General features: G+C 40.7%; 1 protein-coding gene across 3 annotated transcripts in view; it reads left to right on the top strand.

Moving 5' to 3' along the window:
- Window positions 1-18,682, top strand: part of rock1 (Rho-associated, coiled-coil containing protein kinase 1) — a 28,337-nt gene that overhangs the window by 3,835 nt on the left and 5,820 nt on the right. For all 3 annotated transcript variants that reach the window (XM_069157621.1, XM_069157622.1, XM_069157623.1), the window contains exons 2-27: window positions 5,762-5,843; window positions 7,922-8,022; window positions 8,158-8,295; window positions 8,466-8,641; window positions 9,398-9,482; window positions 9,685-9,829; window positions 9,930-10,068; window positions 10,295-10,386; window positions 11,923-12,082; window positions 12,358-12,430; window positions 12,537-12,625; window positions 13,039-13,087; window positions 13,250-13,385; window positions 13,810-13,901; window positions 14,001-14,247; window positions 14,749-14,855; window positions 14,975-15,125; window positions 15,759-15,919; window positions 16,005-16,189; window positions 16,778-16,847; window positions 16,936-17,039; window positions 17,257-17,422; window positions 17,554-17,647; window positions 17,733-17,821; window positions 17,921-18,115; window positions 18,209-18,374. In XM_069157621.1, coding sequence (XP_069013722.1) covers window positions 5,762-5,843; window positions 7,922-8,022; window positions 8,158-8,295; window positions 8,466-8,641; window positions 9,398-9,482; window positions 9,685-9,829; window positions 9,930-10,068; window positions 10,295-10,386; window positions 11,923-12,082; window positions 12,358-12,430; window positions 12,537-12,625; window positions 13,039-13,087; window positions 13,250-13,385; window positions 13,810-13,901; window positions 14,001-14,247; window positions 14,749-14,855; window positions 14,975-15,125; window positions 15,759-15,919; window positions 16,005-16,189; window positions 16,778-16,847; window positions 16,936-17,039; window positions 17,257-17,422; window positions 17,554-17,647; window positions 17,733-17,821; window positions 17,921-18,115; window positions 18,209-18,374 — 3,292 coding nt within the window. The remainder of the gene's footprint in view (window positions 1-5,761; window positions 5,844-7,921; window positions 8,023-8,157; window positions 8,296-8,465; window positions 8,642-9,397; window positions 9,483-9,684; window positions 9,830-9,929; window positions 10,069-10,294; window positions 10,387-11,922; window positions 12,083-12,357; window positions 12,431-12,536; window positions 12,626-13,038; window positions 13,088-13,249; window positions 13,386-13,809; window positions 13,902-14,000; window positions 14,248-14,748; window positions 14,856-14,974; window positions 15,126-15,758; window positions 15,920-16,004; window positions 16,190-16,777; window positions 16,848-16,935; window positions 17,040-17,256; window positions 17,423-17,553; window positions 17,648-17,732; window positions 17,822-17,920; window positions 18,116-18,208; window positions 18,375-18,682) is intronic.

Here is an 18,682-nt window from a genome sequence, read left to right as displayed (position 1 = left end):
AGTCCATGTATGTTTACACTACAATAGTTTTACAGTGTGACTCCAGCGCTTCTGTCTTCACATAGAACCCATATTGTTGAGTTTCTATGTTGAAGCTGGTTAACTGTGTACTGTGCTTTTATTTTACAATAGGCAGCTGCTGTTGTCAGGTCATGCTCGTCCACTAACCTGCTTCGGTTTGTTATTGCTCTGCATGTTCAATCAAAAACAGAGTGTGCAGCATGATGACCTTTAATGCTAAATCAAAATTAAGCATTTATAGCTTGTACGTAACTTTTTAACATGGCCCAATTCAATGATAATTGGGGCATATTAGTAATGCCCTTTCTTTTTAGTCAGATGGTAATATATGTAATTGCAGCAACCTGGACTCCACCAGCATTTTTTTCTTCTGACAAATGGTCCTCACAGATCAATTATATCCTGCAAGGGTGTAACAAATGAAAATAACTACATTTTTATGGTGGTGGATCACCTACAACATTCAGCCTAAGTGGGGTTTCCTGAAAGCAACAAAAGTGCTCAAATAACTTGTATTAACTTTGTTAATAACCCATGAATGGTGTAAACCATATTTGATTTGTATATATTTGCTAAAATGTGGAAAACCACTTGTCTGGGCCTGTTAATGAATTGCATCTTCTTCAGTTGAAAAACATGTATTTTGTGGTTGAGCTTATAGTCAGCGTTTGATCCGTCCCTATTGTCAGAAAGGTCCAGGGCTGTCAGTTGTAAACTGCTCTCATCAGCTATTCAGTTATGGGAACAACAATTGGCTGAGCTATTTGTAGCTCTGCATTCCCTCAACCGACTGATTATGTGCAGGAATGCATACCAAAATTATCCAGTCTTTTAATAATGGAACGATGTTACCTTTTATTTAACCCGTTGAGCTTTAAAACTCACTGCTTTTCTTATATCTTATTTCTTAAGGGCTAACAACCCAGTTAGTTTGTCCCACATAGAGTATGATGGTTCAGGTGACCTGAATAGATGTTTATGGGATGGTTATTTGTCGGGGTGATGTCAAAAATCCTGTGCAGTGCAGACAGTTTTCTGAGTTTTGCTTGAGAATTCAGAGCTCAGTGAGTTGAAACACGTGAGCGCTCTCCACTGTTGGAATAACTCAATTATATTTTCACATGAAAGCATTTGTGACAGTCATTCTCGCTCACTGGGACCTCATAAGGGAATGCCCCTGTTATGCCACCCCTGGGTTCACTGTCACTGCCATTTATTCAATATTGTTAGATATTCAGTCTTTCCAGATAAGTAGGGTTTCCTGTCAGTAGATATTATCTGCAGCAGGAGTGTGGAAAAGGAGCTTGGACAAAGTGCTTAAAAACTCAAGTGAAAGTCTTACTGGTGCGTTTCGGTGTGTAAAATAAGAATTTCTGTCTGGCTGCCGACACCTGAGGGGTAGCGGTGAGGAAGAGTGTGTTACTTCATGCTTTGAATGGCTTCATTGGTTTGTACGATGACATTTATGTTTACGCTGGCACAGCCTGCACTGGAACTGCCTTTATTTGCATGGCGGACCAAATGGCTGACTGCACAATTGCTCACATGTGGAAAGCATATTGTCTAGAAGAGGTGGCAGAAAAGGAAGTGAGAAGCAGGGCTCGACTTAGGCCAGTCCACATGCCTTGTGCTGGCATGCAGAAAGGGATGATGTGGCTGAGTCTCTCATGGAAATTTTAACTCAGACTTTAATGTCTGGAAAAGAGCTTGTGTCTTGTGTGGATTTCTCTCCCTTGCAGCTTAAGAAATAAGGAAGAGAAGAGATAATTGCCATATGTAATGTCAACCACTGGCTTAGTGTGTTTTGTGTAGCTATACATTTAATTTTTTTTTTTTTTTTTTTTTTTTTTTTTTAACATAACTACCATATAAATGAAATGTGGTAGTTATGTTTTATGAGCTGTTTTTTTATATTATTATTATTATTATTATTATTATTATTATTCAGTAATCCCAGGGATGTGTCACCCTCTGGCTGGAGTAGCATCAGCAGAAATAGGATGAGAGGGAGCCCTGCAAGCTCTGGTTTGTTTTCCTTGTGATCCCGCCCCCCCCAAGACTGCCACATAATGAAACATAGTCTGTGGACTGCTACCGCCCTGCGCTTGTTGCACGAAGTAAATCATACGCATGATTTCACTCTGTTACTAATAAAGTAGATTGATAGCATATCTTTTATGTAGGTTTTTTAACAGCATATAATCGCAGCAATGCTTTGATTGTAATTAATAGTGTGTCATACATTTGTGCCCGATGTCTGTAGGCGCTCTTCATAATTCACATTACAGATCTTGATGTATTAATTTCTATGTGCACATGGGTTGCTTTTTTTTTTTTTTCCATTTTGTGCTGCACATTCATGCCCTTTTCCTTCTTTTGGCTGCAAGCAGACAGAAGCTCGTAAGCGCTTGGAAATTTCAGAGCTGCAAGAAGTGTGGCAGAAGTGCTTATCCAGGAACAGTTTGACCTCTGGAAATTACTCTGAATTACTAGCTCAGAAAAAGCCCCGTCAGTGTTCCCGCACCGTCAGCCTCATATTTGTCAGCGAAGCCTGGAGCAAATTTTTAGCTGATCCGTGTCTCGGTGGTTTGATAGCTAAAACCAAACCGAGGCAGATGTTGTTTGGTGCCGACCCACAACTTTGATGATCACAGATCAGTCACCAGAGGCATCTTACATTTCTGATGTCTGCTTTAAATCTGATGACTCTGTGGGTTTATAGCCATTTCAAACAAAAAATAAAAAAGTGTAAATAAATGCTGAAGACGCATTTCACTGCAGATAAGAATGCTCACACACTGCTGTGTGAGGCATTCAAGTTCACCTCTTTGTCTACAGGTAGATAATTTACAGTGCCACAATGTTTATACTGAACAACCTTTGGCTTAAATACTGTATGACTGGCAGGTCATTGTAAATAGTTTTGCATCTGAGTGCACATGACGGCTTTCTTTTTGTGCCAGATTTTTATTTGCGTCATCATACTTGTTATATAATCCAGAAACGGACAATTCTGTCTATTTATTGTATTCATGAATAGTTTGTCAATTGATTTTCCCAGAAAATGTACTTTGTATTATAATATATAATTACATATATCATCACAGAGGATTTAATCTACATTGCCCACCTTTTGTATTTCTGAATATAACTGCCCCATATATCTTTCTGAGGATAGATGACCCCGCAGCAGAGGTGCAAATGTTGAGATTCCAACAGTTGCTGCTCACACACACCCAGTGATAATTACTTTTACTTTTTCAAACTCAATTTATGTTGTGAATGTTGTTTCTTAAATCATCTATATTCTATTTAGCAGTATATCCATGGCTTAAATTTTTTTTTTCTCACTTGCCAAAGCTGGCTCTTTTGTTACTCTAGTGGTTCACTCGAAGTGTCTGAGCATGGCTGTAATGCACTCTGACTTTGCTTTGTTTTTTTCCTTTATTTGTTCTCCTATTGGACTAGCTGGCCCCACATCCAACCACCCTCCACTCCCTCCAACTTTCCGTCATAGTGTTAAACACTAGTCCTGTTTGAAACTAAGGCTCACTTTGTGACTCTACTTTGGGATGGATTTTTTTTGTTTTTTTCTCTCCCTGCCTTCACTTTTTGTTGAGAACTTGTTTGGCCACATACCTAAAATAGCTCTCTGACGTGTACAGTCCTGTTAAGGAATGTTACTGTGGCTGTCCAGAGTTCTCTGCGGCAGGAAGTTATGCAAACGTGCATTGCTGAGCAAAGAGCCTTGTGATTAGGGTCCTGAAGGACTCGGTTCTTCCGTGTTTTTTTTTTTTTTTTTTTTTTCCCCAGTGTAGGCTGGCTGGATACTGTATGGCTAACTAGGCCCCCCTTTCCTCCCAGCCTATGGCCTGTCTTGTGTAAATACTCCCTCCTGAACAGTTGGCCCCTAAAGTTTTTTTTTTTTTTTTTTTTAAAGCTGAGATGGAGATGGCTCTATGTCTTCATCACATCCTTCCCACTCAATAATTTCCCATATTCTGATCCAGTGAATGTCTAAATTGCTTTTGTTCTTCTGACCAACCATTGACCACCTCCCACTTTTCTTTTCCCCCACCCACTTGCCTTTTCCCTGGCTCCACCCATCCTGCAGGGCACTTGCTTGTCTGAGGTGGCGTGGCCCTGACCTCCACTGTGGAGCTGAAACAGCAAAGTTACTTAAGAGGATTCCTTGCTTTGTCTGAGCTGTGTTTACTGAGCTTCGCTGTGTGTCATCTTGGCTTTGCTCAGAGATGCAAAGAGAAATTTGCTGTTGACATAAAGTCATTCACAATACTGAAATGTCAACATTCTTGCTATGATGGTGAGCTCAGAGATGATGTATCTTATTTCAACAAGTAGAGGTTCTCTTGTATTTTAATAGCAGCTGAGCTGGAACATGTACGGCACCTCGGACCTTTCGGAAGACAGAAAATGTGGGCTAGCTGACCTGTGATGGTGTCATAAGATGCTCACATCTGGCTCACACCTGCTAGCGGCACTGCATAGCAGTACGTGTGTTCAAGTGTTTCTGTGCCTGTATTCTTTCAGCCATTCTGGATTATGGAAGATTAGATTAAACCTTGCCAGTGGCACTTATGCTCCTTCCAAGCCTGAGGCAAGATAAAGTAGCTTCTCTTTTACAGTTCTTTGAAATCCAATCTGAGAATGTACATTCGTATTTATTTATTTATTATTATTTTTTTTTTATTAGTGTCATTATTCTCAGCCTTGTTTCTACAACTGACAGAGATAATGCTGTTCCAAGTTGTTTCGATAGAGATAGTTGGGACGGTCAGAAACTAGGGAGAAGGGAGTTGTTTCTATGACTTCAGTGGGTGTTGCAGAACTGTGTTGTAAAGTCTCACAATTGACCTCTGTTATGGTCTACTCTGTTGCCTTAATCATCACAGGGTGTTTACTTTCTTCAGTTGTCTTTGTCAGAAACGCTTTGCCCAGAGTGGGAAATTCAGCTTTTGGGCATCCAGTCAGCGTCGTCTAAAATCAAAATTTGGCACTTTCTTTTTACATTAGCTATATTTAATGGAAGATATGTTGCAGAAAAGCTGCAAAACTGTGAATCACTCCTCCCTATCACAATCACTGTCCACATTTGCTTATTGGCCTCAAGATTTTTCAACTGCACTGCTCATAAAAGCATTTCTAGTTTTCAACTAGCAGTCTTTGGATATTTATCAGAATACATAGTTTCAGTGAGTGAGTTACAGATATGCACTTTCAACTGCATGACTATCAATAACATAACCTTGAAAACAATAAAACTAAGCATGTTTCTTCCATGTGTGGTTTGCTGTTAACTTTGTCACGGTAAGCGATGTCGTGGCTTCTTATAGAAACACAAATGAGTTCTTGATATAGCTGTTCAGCCCAATCAAACTTTTTATTTTTATTTAAAGGGATACAATTTTATTTATTTTTTTTTTTTTTTACATTCATTTATAGATTGACACCACGAAATTAAAAGATGTTCATCCTGAGTTTAAAGAGGTTTACCAAAAATAATTATGTTTTGAGCTCCTTTGAAAAATGGTAGAAAGTGCAACCCACCGTGATATTATTAATGTACCAGACTTGAAGCCGACCGCTAGCCGTGTGCAGACATCTACAGCCTGACAGGACACTTTGTTTGCTTCTCACATGTTGTCTGTGATGTTATTGAATTAGCATTAACTGTATAGTTATGTTTTCCTGCTTGTTAACCCTCCTCCTCTTCCTTCAGGATGGCTTGGATGCACTGGTATACGACCTTGACTTCCCTGCCCTGAGGAAAAACAAGAGCATTGACAACTTTTTGAATAGATGTAAGTACTTTGCATCCTACGTCGTCCTCTTGTGGTCTCCTTTAGCCTCGCTCTCTCCGTGTCTTTCACTTTAACCATTAGTGTTTGCCGAGCCCTGTTACATTAGGGTACAAGCCTAGGCTCAGAAAAGAGGTCTGTTTTTGGGTCACTGCCTCCATGTTGGCTCGGACACAATAGGTGTCTGCTGCTTAGTGTCCCCAACAAAGGGGCTTTCATAAATGGCTGGTGACCCACATGATGCCTATCAAGGTTGGCTTCTCTTTTTCACAGTGTGCTCAGACTGGGGAACCCCTACAACTATGTTTTAGACGTGATAAAAAAAAATAAAAAAATCAATCCAAGGCTGACGGTGAGCATGCATCTTTTTCCTTAACCGATCCAGCGTAACTGCCCAATCCAATGCAATTACATTTGTAGGAAATACCAACTATCATGTTTCAGTATTTATTCCAGAGCTTGTCTGCTTAAAGCCAGCGCTGCCTGAGGTGGGGGCAGTGCATCAGTGTTGTGACGTTGAGCATATATGTCTTTAATTTTCTGAATTACATGTACACAAACGTATAATTTAACCAAAACACCTATAGCCAAACTAAACAAAACAAGAGGTGACTACTCTCCCTCTTCTGTTAGAACTCAGCATATTCTCCCTCCCTATTGTGGAATGTTTCGTAGCCCTCACTTTGCATTTTACTCAGTTTCTCATCGAGTTCTTCTCCAGTAAATAAACTTTGCACTGAAATCTATTGAGATCTGCATTCTGGTGCAGTATTGAATAAGTAGCGGAGGCTTTTATGGGGAAATGACTGGCATTCTGCATGCACTGTGCTCTCTGTGGTGTGGAAATGCACAGCTTGCTGCTGCTGATAAAGTGGAGAGATAAGTCTATTTTTGTTCATGTAAGGATGCCTTCTCCACAGAGCTTTTTAAATTTTTAAATTTTAAAAAAGTGTTTTTGTTAGTTTGAGGAAAACTAAAAAAAAATCTGTTTCAGATTTGAATATCAACCCAAGATACTATAAACCCTTGGGCAAAAACTGCCATTAGGAATCTCCTCAATTACTCTTGGTCCTCTACGTTTGTGTAAAGCATTGATGGATATGGACTAATGGACCAGAGACTCTGGTCCTCAATAGCACGAGTTGCCTGAAGGGCTTTTTACTCTGAATCCTCCCCTTGCATTGTGCCTTGCACCGCAATCAGATCAACTGATTGACTGAAAATAATCCTCCACCTACACACACACACACACACACACACACACACACACACACACACACACATACACATACATACACACGCAAATATATCCACACAGTATATTTTCCGTAACAGCAACAGAAAATCCTATTTGCAGCTTTTCTGAACATGGTTTAAAAGTCTTCATGGTTATCTGGTATTATGATCCCAGGAAGCTATGCTTAGAGTGGAAGTGACTCACTTCCCAAATGTTCTTATTCTAATAGTTTAGGACTTTTATTTTTGGATTACTTGAACTCGGATGCCCCCACACCTCCCTTTTCCATGCTTTCCCGTGCCAGTTGTGACCCGTGTGAATTGAAAATGATCCCCCTTAGTACAACTGTGACCAAATTTGGCGGAATAGTGGATACTATCTCCCCTAGGGGAGCTTGAATTATTACATCAGGGAGAGGCCAGCTCTCACTAAGCTCCAAACTTTCCCTGAACGGCATCTTTCAGCTGTGCAGTAACGCTGTCGGCTTTTTCTGGTTTGTTTGCCAACAGGCAGGATGTTGCTATGAAAGCAAATTGTTTGATATGTAGATGTTACATGACTTCCAAATGCGATTTGATTGTAAAAACAGGGTATGCGGAGCTTTCAAAAGAAATACTAACAAAAAGTACAAAATGGAAAACGCATTCTGCGACCTCTCAGATGTCACACTGAATTCACCTCAAGTTACCGATTTTGCCATCTACCTTTGGCTCTTATGCCTCGATGCACAAGGCAGAGGATAAAGCCTTCTCTTTAACGGTCACAACAATAGCTGAGTATAGTATAGCTTTTTACATAGCTACTGTTTACTATTAACGTCCATGTTTGCTTGTTTTGTTTTCAGACAAAGAAACCATTAGTAAAATTCGTGATCTTCGGATGAAAGCCGAGGACTATGAGGTGGTTAAAGTCATTGGGAGGGGTGCGTTTGGAGAGGTGCAGTTGGTAAGGATGTGATTTTGTCTTACTCTTGAATAAACAAGATCTTTTAACATTTTAACAGCATTTCTAAAACAACTGAAGTCTGTGAAGAGTACATGAATATGTCTGACTTCATTATGACCTCACCATCATTTTCAGGTAAGACACAAAGCCACCAACAAAGTATACGCCATGAAGCTGCTGAGCAAGTTTGAGATGATCAAAAGGTCGGACTCTGCTTTCTTCTGGGAGGAGAGGGACATCATGGCTTTCGCCAACAGTTCATGGGTGGTGCAGGTATGATGTGATAAGAGAAGCATCTAAAACGCACTTATTTTGGTTCAATATTACTTGTGCAGGCCATACAGACATGATCCCAGCCTCCTGTATGAGTTTGAAATCAATTAGTAAGAGGTTTGTTTGCTTTTGAGGGACACTTTATATTCACCGTCTTTTCTATTCCACAGCTCTTCTTTGCTTTCCAAGATGACCGCTACCTCTACATGGTGATGGAATACATGCCTGGCGGCGACTTGGTTAATTTGATGAGCAACTATGACGTCCCAGAGAAGTGGGCCCGCTTTTACACGGCTGAGGTGGTTCTGGCCCTGGATGGAATCCACTCAATGGGCTTCATTCACAGGTGACAGTGCAACGTCTGTCTTCTGAGAGATATGTATTAAGATCTAGAGGGTGTGGTGGCAACCTTTGATATAAGGAGGCATTGGAGTCCTGCCAGCTGCTTGTGCCTTTAGTCTAATGCTGCATTTCTAATTGTTTTGAAGCTGAGTCTGTTTAATCAAACACACAATTTTTTTAAAATTTACTTTATTTACATCAAAACAAAAACTATCTACCTGTATCTCAAATGACTTAATGCCTTATAAGTTGTAGTTGGTGTCAGCACCACATTCTATAAAAGAATTTCTGCACACAACGGGCCTGAAATATTTTTTTTTCTTATTAAGGAATAATTAATAATAATATTCTTAATAATACTATTTTGCACACCTAAGCTTTGTGCTCATATGCAGGGATAGAAAATTCCCACCATGACAGTTTTGTTAATATAATTGATTTTTGGCCATTAGCTTGCTGGAAATTGTAGAGAAAGGACATTTTATTAAAATGTAATTTCTGCTCTACTCTCACTGCACCGGTTGCAGCATCTACAGACAGCTCTAATTTAAGGTGTAATTTTTACACACACACACACACACACACACACACACACACACACACACACACACAGGTTCAATAGGACCATTAGAACACAGGTGGACATTTTGAATGCTATAGATGTGCTTTGTTCACCAGGTTTTCTTGCGATGCGTGCGTTCCATTTCGAGGTGTTGTTGGTATGTGTTGCACTGATGTCACTTTGTTGTTGTCTCCTCAGGGATGTGAAGCCTGATAACATGTTGCTAGACAAAGCAGGCCACCTAAAACTAGCTGACTTTGGAACCTGCATGAAAATGAACAAGGTATCACATTCAGCTTCCTTCAACACAATTATGTCATCACACCACGTACATAAAATGTATTTCTGTATGTACGATCTCCTTTTTATGAAGACTGTCTTAAGCTGTAATCCATTTTGTCCAAAAAAAAACATGTATGTTGAGGGAATTATTTTGACAAAGTCCTGGAAATATTATGATTTTGAAAATGTTTTTCCTTCTTCAGGATGGTATGGTACGATGCGACACAGCAGTGGGAACTCCAGACTACATTTCCCCTGAGGTACTGAAATCCCAAGGAGGAGATGGATATTACGGCAGAGAGTGTGACTGGTGGTCAGTGGGAGTCTTCCTGTACGAAATGCTAGTCGGTGAGTTTAAAAAAAACAACTAAATTCTGTGAAAGACAACTATTTTACACATTTTCAGGAGAACGTGTCGGTCACGACGTTTGTCTCGTGCTGTCCGTAGGCGATACTCCTTTCTATGCAGACTCACTGGTGGGGACCTACAGCAAGATTATGAACCACAAGAACGCCCTGACCTTCCCCGACGACAGCGACATCTCCAACGATGCCAAGAATCTTATCTGTGCTTTCCTGACTGACAGGTTAGATAGCGGCAGACCGAGCACTGGATCATGAAGTGAAGACCTTTTCCATGTTTAGGCATGAATTGTGTTCAGGTGCAGACGACCTAGTGTGGAATGAATCTGCATGGAAACATACATAATAGCATAGATAATGAGCTTTTTTCTTCTGCTATTATGAAAATACCACTCAGAATTATTGAAATTATGAACAATCTAACCATGTATGTCCTCCTGACCCCTACAGGGAAGTTCGACTCGGTCGTAATGGTGTAGATGAGATCAAGAGGCATCCTTTCTTCAAGAATGACCAGTGGACATGGGAGAACATCAGAGAGAGTAAGATAATTTTCACTGAACAGATTACTGATTATTTTCACAGCTCCCATTTCATCTGGCACTCTGCTCCCTGTCATGTAGCCAGCGATCATGTTTTCCATTTGACCTACTAGAGACAGTTGCAGGAAATTCTTGTAGACGAGCCATTCATTCAGTATCCTTTCCAAGACTAAACGTGATTCCTGCTCCGAGCAATAATTGGCAACAGAGCATTTTTTTAAGGCCAACAATGGGGAAGCAAATGTTAATGCGTTGGGATTGACACTGGAGTAGAGAGAGATTAGAAGTTTAGGGCTAAATCCAGTAGCTATAGTCAGTTCTGTCACGGCTTTATATTTAATACTTTACTAAGCTGAAGTCAGCACTTTGGTATTGACCACCCCTGTTGTTTCAATGGGTAAGCAGCTGCTAGCTGGCTGCTTTCCCTTTTTTTAAATTTTTTTTTTTTTTTTTTTAAAGAGGGTTTTAAAATAGACCTGTTATCCTGAAAAAAGTTTGTACAGAGAAAACTGAAATGCTTGTTTTTGTGTCTCGTATATCTGGAGGTAATGTCCTCAAAATTATAGATAAAAAAATATTTATTGAATACCACAGGCAGGAAATACATAAGACAAAAACATTTTTTTGATAGGGGTTAATTTACCAAGTAAATTACAGATATATATTTACATGCATAATAACGAGTGAGCATTTTAATTTACAAATCTTTATTACAATTTTACAGTTATTTGTTTTGTGTTTCACAAGGATGTTGAGATACCAGAAATTTGATAGTCAGTACTAATAACATGGATCTTCCACGACTCCTGAGACCAAATTCTAGACCAAAAATAAAAAAGATCAAATCAAATAAACTGTTCTAAAAACTGCTGAACACGTAGTGTGCTAACAAACACAATCACACAAGGTTATATTTTGACAGACTGCACGACAATTACGGAAGTCTACTGATGTTTATGTTTTTAACAACTGAAGCTCGCCTGCTTTAAATCTTGTGTACAAAAGTTTGAGAGGGATCCCCCTTTTGTTAGAAATGCTCTGTGACACCTTTTGCACACTGACTTTTGATTGTCTATAACTTGTCCCTGGCTCCCCACCCCCCTCCCCCCACCACCACCACCACCACCACCACCACCACATACAAGTCACAGTGGACCTGCTGCTGCTGTACCATACGTTGTTCAGTATCTCCAGTACTTTCAGCAGATATATACATTACTAAAAAACAATTATCACGTTTTTAGAATTTTGCTATCGAAATATCAGTCCTCATGACATCCCTAATGTAATCAAAACTTAAATTATGTAAGGGAACATTATTCACTCCGGTTTATGTTTTCTGCCTCCGTAGGAAGAGATTTCAATACTAGTCATGACTTGTGGGAGTTTGTTCTGAGACCAGTATTTTGATTATTGTCGACTCATTATTTTGGTGTTTAACACACAGCGAATCACTGTATTATGTGAAATGAATTGTCATGGATCTATTGTTCCAGTGCCATCATTAATCTTTGCCTCTCTTGTGCTCATGTGCAGCGGCTGCCCCTGTAGTGCCTGAACTGAGCAGTGACGTCGACACCAGTAACTTTGATGACATAGAAGAGGACCGGGGAGAAGAGGAGACCTTCCCCATACCAAAGGCCTTTGTGGGCAACCAGCTCCCCTTTGTTGGCTTCACCTATTACAGCAATCAACAGTTAGTCTTCCAGACTTCGCTTCACACCATGTTCATAATCAAACTGCAGAACTGTTCATCTAATTCCGTTTACCACCAAATTGTCCACATAATTAGACAAATATGAAAATACAGGAATTGCCCGTAAATGCTCTGATTTTTTTCCCCATATATATATATATATATATATACTTTTTATTCATCAAAGAAATAGCCCCAGTTATTAGTTTATACTTTAAGAGGTTTAAATTTAATTGTTGTGGTTTGATGTTTATAATGAAGTATTCTTTTTGCAGCCTTGTGCGCAGCTCCACAGCCGCAAAGACCTGTGACAAACGTAGCAGCTCCACAAAAGAAGACAAGAGTCAAGTGAGTTGAAGACCGCTGTGAAGCGGAATGTCTTTGAGATTTAGAGTATCTGGAAATTTTCCGTCTTTGATAATCCGATAAATTCAAATTGTGTGTTTTTGTTTAGCTGGAGAGCCTGCAAAAACGGATCTACCAGCTCGAGGAGCAGCTCCACAGTGAAATGCAGTTGAAGGACGAGTTGGAACAGAAATGCAGGTAAGGAGTAGATTATTTATTCTTGTATAAAAAGGAACTGCTTACTGAGTCAAAGTAAAGGCGTGATGCAAATTCTTTGGTCTGATGGATAGCTTTAAACTAGACAACAGCAGTGCAGCGATATGGGAGGAAGGAGGAGTTGAATTTAGTGAGAGTACACACAAGTGCATTTCTAAAAAGCATCATTGTTTCTAGGTAAATTGTGATATTTGTGGATAGAAAAAGTCCATAGAGAAGTTATTATGGCGTAGTCCTCATGTGTTCTCTGCCCACTGGTTGTTTGTACCTTTTCGATTTCATTATTATGAGGAAACAAAGCATGCAGCAATGTACATGCGATTTTATTAACTTCAATTTATTGTTGCAGGAGACATTCAGTGTGATGAAGTATTTCTCTCATTCTGTTTTTCTAGGACGTCAAACACCAAGATCGAAAAGCTCATGAAAGAACTGGATGAAGAGGTGAAATTATAAATTTATGATGCCGCTTTGATTGTAATTATATCCATAAAAATACACCTTCAGCTCTTAAATGAAGAGGAACATATTACTGTTTGAAATCAGTAGCTAGATTAAGCATTTGTTTCTGCCACATCACAGCTGTTCGCTTGTTTCTTGCTACAGGCAAACCTGAGGAAGAGTGCTGAGGCCAGCATATCTCTGCTGGAGAAGGACAAGATCATGCTGCAGCACAGATTCACCGAGTACCAAAGGAAAGCTGACCAGGAGGCAGAGAAGAGATGCAATTTGGAGAATGAGGGTAAAGATAATGAAGTGCTGCTGATGTATGATTCATACACTTTGCAATTAAAGTATAATTGCAGAGTGAGGTTGCAGATGCAGTCAGGATATGAACGTAGTTTTATTGCATGGTCTTCCTCGCAGTATCAAGATATGATGTACGTCCCGGACAGGTTAACTGGTATCCTGGTGTCATCCTCATCTTCCTCACTGCCAAATGGTAGTTTACTGTTGAACCAACCAAGCACATGTTCCTCTAACTTTTCTATTGACTTACTACGGAAAGACAGCTCTGGATTGATTGGGTGGATTGATGTGTAGTTGCAAACTGTGACAAAGTCTAAAGATTTTAATCAGGAAATTGAGAAAGATCTGTTTGGATTTGAAACTGGAGCTTAAATGAGGCCTCGTCGTTGAACTACTTTCTTTTTGTCTTTTTCTAGTGTCAACGTTGAGGGAGCAGCTTGAAGATATGAAGAAGATCAGTCAGAACTCGCAGGCCTCGAATGACAAGATTGCCCAGCTGCAGAATCAGGTATATACTAAACACACACACACACACACACAGAGAGAGAGTCTGGACCAGTGGAGCAAAATGCATGACGCTTTATTTTCCCTCATTTTTGATCACCAGCTGGAAGAGGCCAACGACTTTCTGCGCGCTGAGTCGGACACGGCAGCGCGACTAAGGAAGAGCCACACGGAGATGGCAAAGTCAATGAGCCAGTTGGAGAGTTTGAACCGCGAGCTTCAGGAGAGGAGCCGCGCAGTGGACGGAGAGAAGGCGCAGCTGGAGAAGGAGCTTCTGCTCCTTCAGAGCACCCTGGACTCAGAACGGAGGAACTACAGTCAGGGCTCAGAGGAGATCAGGGAGCTGCAAGGTGACCTGATAACACAAATCTAACAGCCAAAATTAGTGAAAGCTCGACTTAATCATAGTTTTCATTTTTTGAAATCTAGTTTGAGGTAAAAAGCTATTTACAAACACCCCAAATTTTCAGTTTATTAAACCAACTCAGTGGGATACCACATATCTTCCAAAGTAATCTCACTTTCATTCGGACATATGACACATCTGCACAAATTCCTCAAGCCATAGCACCGAAAACACCCACATCATTCAAATCAGTTTCAGATTTCTCTGTCAGTCAGTTATCTTTTATGGATATGAAATAAATAATCACATAAATTAGTGGGAAATGAGGAACCGTGATCGATGGCATTAAAGTAATTTATTTAAAGTCAAGCAAACTGAGAGACAGACTGTGAAGCTCTATGATCTATCTGAATTTGTTGGGAATAAAAAAACAAAACAGATTTTGCAATGAAAATACTAGATGCATATTGAAAACACCACAATTCTGTTTTCCTTTGCCTTTCAGCGAGAATGGCAGGGATGCAAGAAGACAACAAAAACTTGAAGCTCAGCCTCTCCAAAGTGGAGACTGAACGCAAACAGGCCCAGGAAAGGACAAATAACCTGGAGAAGGTACGTACAAGTAGTAATTCTATTAGTATTTTCTTGCATACAGTACCCTGCTGTTAATTTGTGTATTTGTGACGAGATAAATTGCTTCATGTTGTTTGGTTTTGCTCCCCATCCTCCAGGAAAAGAACAACCTGGAGATTGACCTGAATTACAAGCTGAAGACGCTACAGCAGCGTCTGGAGCAGGAGCAGACTGAGCACAGGGTGACGCGGGCGCAGCTCACTGACAAATACGAGTCTATTGAAGAAGCCAAATCAGCTGCCATGAACGGTACGCCGGTCCTGTGTCGCAGCATGCCCTTATCCACTTTCTGTCGTTCTCCTGTTTCTATGATTCTTGTTTTTCTTTCTCTCTGCCATCCTGCTTTGGCCTCGCTGGCTTACGTTCGAATGCCCTTCATCCTTCATTTTATTTAACTTCTCCTTCACCCCATCAACCTCTATCTGCCGCGCCTCTCTCTCCTACTATCTGATCAGAAGTCGCCTCCAGGTGCTGCTTGGGTGGTGAGAGGAATTCAGGGAGTGTAAGCCAGCGAGCATGTCAGGACACTGCCTCATTGCATATTAAAGCTGGACTGTAAAGCTGTTTTTTTGCAATAGAAATATGATCTGTCCAAGTTACTTCTTGCCATACTGAATATCTTCTACGGCAAAATGCCTTTACTTACAATGAACCTTCATGTCTGTCCCTTTTCGCTCTTTTTTTTTTTTTTTTTTTTTTCTTTCTTATAATTTACATCAAACATTACATTTTTTTCAAAGTTTTTAAAATTAGAGCAGTGCGAGTCGATAACTGTTCAATGTAAATTTGCGGTTACCGCCTGAATACCAAGTGGCTCAACGCTTAACACCCTCCAAAGTAGAAAACGAGAATAACTCTTTCACTGTGTCTGTTTTGCTGCAGCCGTTCAGCAGAAGATGTCCGAGGAGAACGGAGCGAGGATGAGAGCGGAGAGCCGGATCGTGGAGGTCGAGAAGCAGTGCTCAATGTTGGAGTTTGACCTCAAGCAGTCTGTGCAGAAAATGGAGCAGCTGATGAAGCAAAAGGAAAGGCTGGAGGATGAGGTGAAGGAAACCACTTGCATACATTTGGTGTTGTCTCTTTCTTTGCCCACACAGCTCCTTCAATTCTCGCACCTTCGTCCTCCAGGTGAAGAATCTGCGGATACAAATAGAGCAGGAGTCGAGCAAGCGCGTCCTGTCTCAGAACGACCTGAAGATCCGCACGCAGGAGGTCGACCGTCTTCGGTGTTCAGAGAAGCAGCTCAAGCAGGAGATCAACACGGCACTAGAGAATAAACGCTCACTGGAGTTCCAGCTGGCACAGCTAACCAAGTAAGTGGACTTTCTGAATTAGAATATTGTAATCGTAAAATTGATTACTTGTTTATTATTTCTTATCTATGCACTAATCGTATTGCTCGAGACCTTGTCTAACATGATGTGGAAAAGAATATAAAAGTAATCATTGATATAATGAATTTATTTTTACAGTTATTAGAGTAATATTTGAGCTACATGATTGTTCCAGTCGGTTTTACTCGGAAACTGGTCGCGGCTCCAGCCAGGAGTTGTAATTTTTCTGTTGTTGCTGCTCTGGCCGGTAATTCTCTTTGGAAGTCGAGGCGTAAATTGCCTTAAAATTGCCTGCTATTTTCATATAAATGCTATTATTCCAGCTTAGTGCCGAAGCTGTTCTGCGACTGTTTACACCACAAGATTAGGGTTTACTCTCAGTCCAGCTCTGTCCACTCCATAACTAATCCTCTGGCCTGCTCGTTCCAATCCATTCTACTACACGGGCAGATATGGGTGCTGGCTCTGTTTTTTCTTACTGGAGAGTATTATTTTGAAAGTACTTGGATCATGGATTTAATCAAATGATAAGGAAGGTCCTAACGTGTTTGGTTGGTGTGTTAATAGACAATACAGAGGCAACGAGGGACAGATGAGGGAACTTCAGGACCAGCTTGAGGCCGAACAGTATTTTTCTGTAAGTATAAAGTCCTAGTTTGAGGATCTCCACCCTCCTCCTTCAGTGTGAAAACCACCAGCTGAACCGTTTGTCTTTCCTCCTTCAGACGCTTTACAAAACTCAGGTCAAGGAACTAAAAGAGGAGATTGAGGAAAGGAACCGGCAGGTACAAGAGACTCAGAAAAAGGTGCAGGATTTGTGCAATGAAAGGTAAGAAACTGAATTCTCTTTATGCACACTGCAGACCAAAGATTTAACCATACAAATAATGAGTATTTAGCAGCTAATGGCTGCTGTCCCTATTTATTTTTTTGAGCTTTTATTGTTTTTTTGATGGGGAAAAAACTATCAAAAAAGCCAAAGTTACATGGATTTTTTTTTTTTTTTTTTTAAACTAACCATCAAATTTTCTTTATCCTGTCCAAAGGGACTCCCTGTCTGCCCAGCTGGATCTGACGGTGACCAAGGCCGAGTCAGAACAGCTTGCCCGGGCACTTCAGGAGGAGCAGTACTTTGAGCTCAGCCAGGAGAACAAGAAAGCGTTGACCAGACACAAGCAGGATATTGGGGAAAAGGAGGCTACTATTGCACGGGTGAGCAGAACATGAAGTGTCCCTCTAACTACAGTTCACTGTCCTCCTCAACATGATCTTGTTCTTACAGCACCGCTGGATCAGTTCTAGCTTTGAGATGGTAAAATTACAATTCTCTACTTTCTATGCAGCTTGAGGAATCCAATAAAACTCTGACCAAAGATGTGGAGAACCTCAGCAAAGAGAAGACGGAGTTAAATGAGAAGCTCCGTACTCAGGATGAAGGTACTGTCCTTTTGTTGACCTCCATGTCTCCCTGCTACCTTCTAATTATGTTGTTATGCGAGCTCAGTCCTCTTTTCCCTTTCAGAGTATATAGCTCAGAAGGACGAGATTTCAAATGCAATCAAGGCTAACTACGACAAGATCCTCAACACAGAGCGCACACTGAAGACTCAGGTAAAGATCCGCCTTCTTTCTGTTCGAAGTTATTTCCAAACACTTGAGTGAGTGCCGAACCCCACCGGTCAAACTATTGCACCTACCTCCATCTGTCAGGCGGTGAACAAGCTGGCGGAGATCATGAATCGCAAAGACATGAAGCTGGACCAGAAGAAGAAAGGCGGCAGCACGGCCGACCTGCGGAAGAAGGAGAAGGAGAACCGCAAGCTTCAGCTGGAGCTCAATCAGGAGAAAGAGAAGTTCAACCAACTGGCCATCAAATACCAGAAGGAGCAAGGCGAGATGCAGGCGGTGGGTTCACGTCTCGACATGCCGCGGCCTAGTGTGATGGTTTTAAGAGTATCTCTTGGCCCTAACCCAAATGTCTTGACCTTTCCATCACAGCAACTTGCAGAGGAAAGCACATATCGCAACGAGCTGCAGATGCAACTGGACAGCAAGGAGAGCGACATCGAGCAGCTCCGGGAGAAGCTGAACGACCTGCAGCAGCGCATGGATAACTCCAGTGTCACCAGCTTGCAGACAGACGAGACGGACAGTAATATCGCAGGTATGGTCACAGCTGTGCGGAACTGGACGCGGCGACAGTTACTTTAATTGTCCATGGCAACAATTTATAAAAAAAAAAAATCTACGACTTACTTTCATCTTCCTCTTTGTGTTTTCTGTTAGTAACATAATATCTCTTTAAATATGTTGCGCGTTTAGGATTTCTACTCTTAACAATATTAAATTGACTTTGTTTTGATTCATGTAGGTTGTATGTGGACATATTTCCTAAATAACAAATGTCTCTATGTGGTGATTTTGTTTTATGTTTTTTTTTTATTATTATTTTTTTTTTATTCTCATTAACAA

Source organism: Embiotoca jacksoni, unplaced genomic scaffold, assembly GCF_022577435.1.
Source record: "Embiotoca jacksoni isolate LCO1_2020_lvr unplaced genomic scaffold, fEmbJac1.0.p SCAF_22, whole genome shotgun sequence".
In the NCBI taxonomy this organism is placed as follows: Eukaryota; Metazoa; Chordata; class Actinopteri; family Embiotocidae; genus Embiotoca; species Embiotoca jacksoni.
This window is presented reverse-complemented; position numbering and strand designations above follow the sequence as displayed.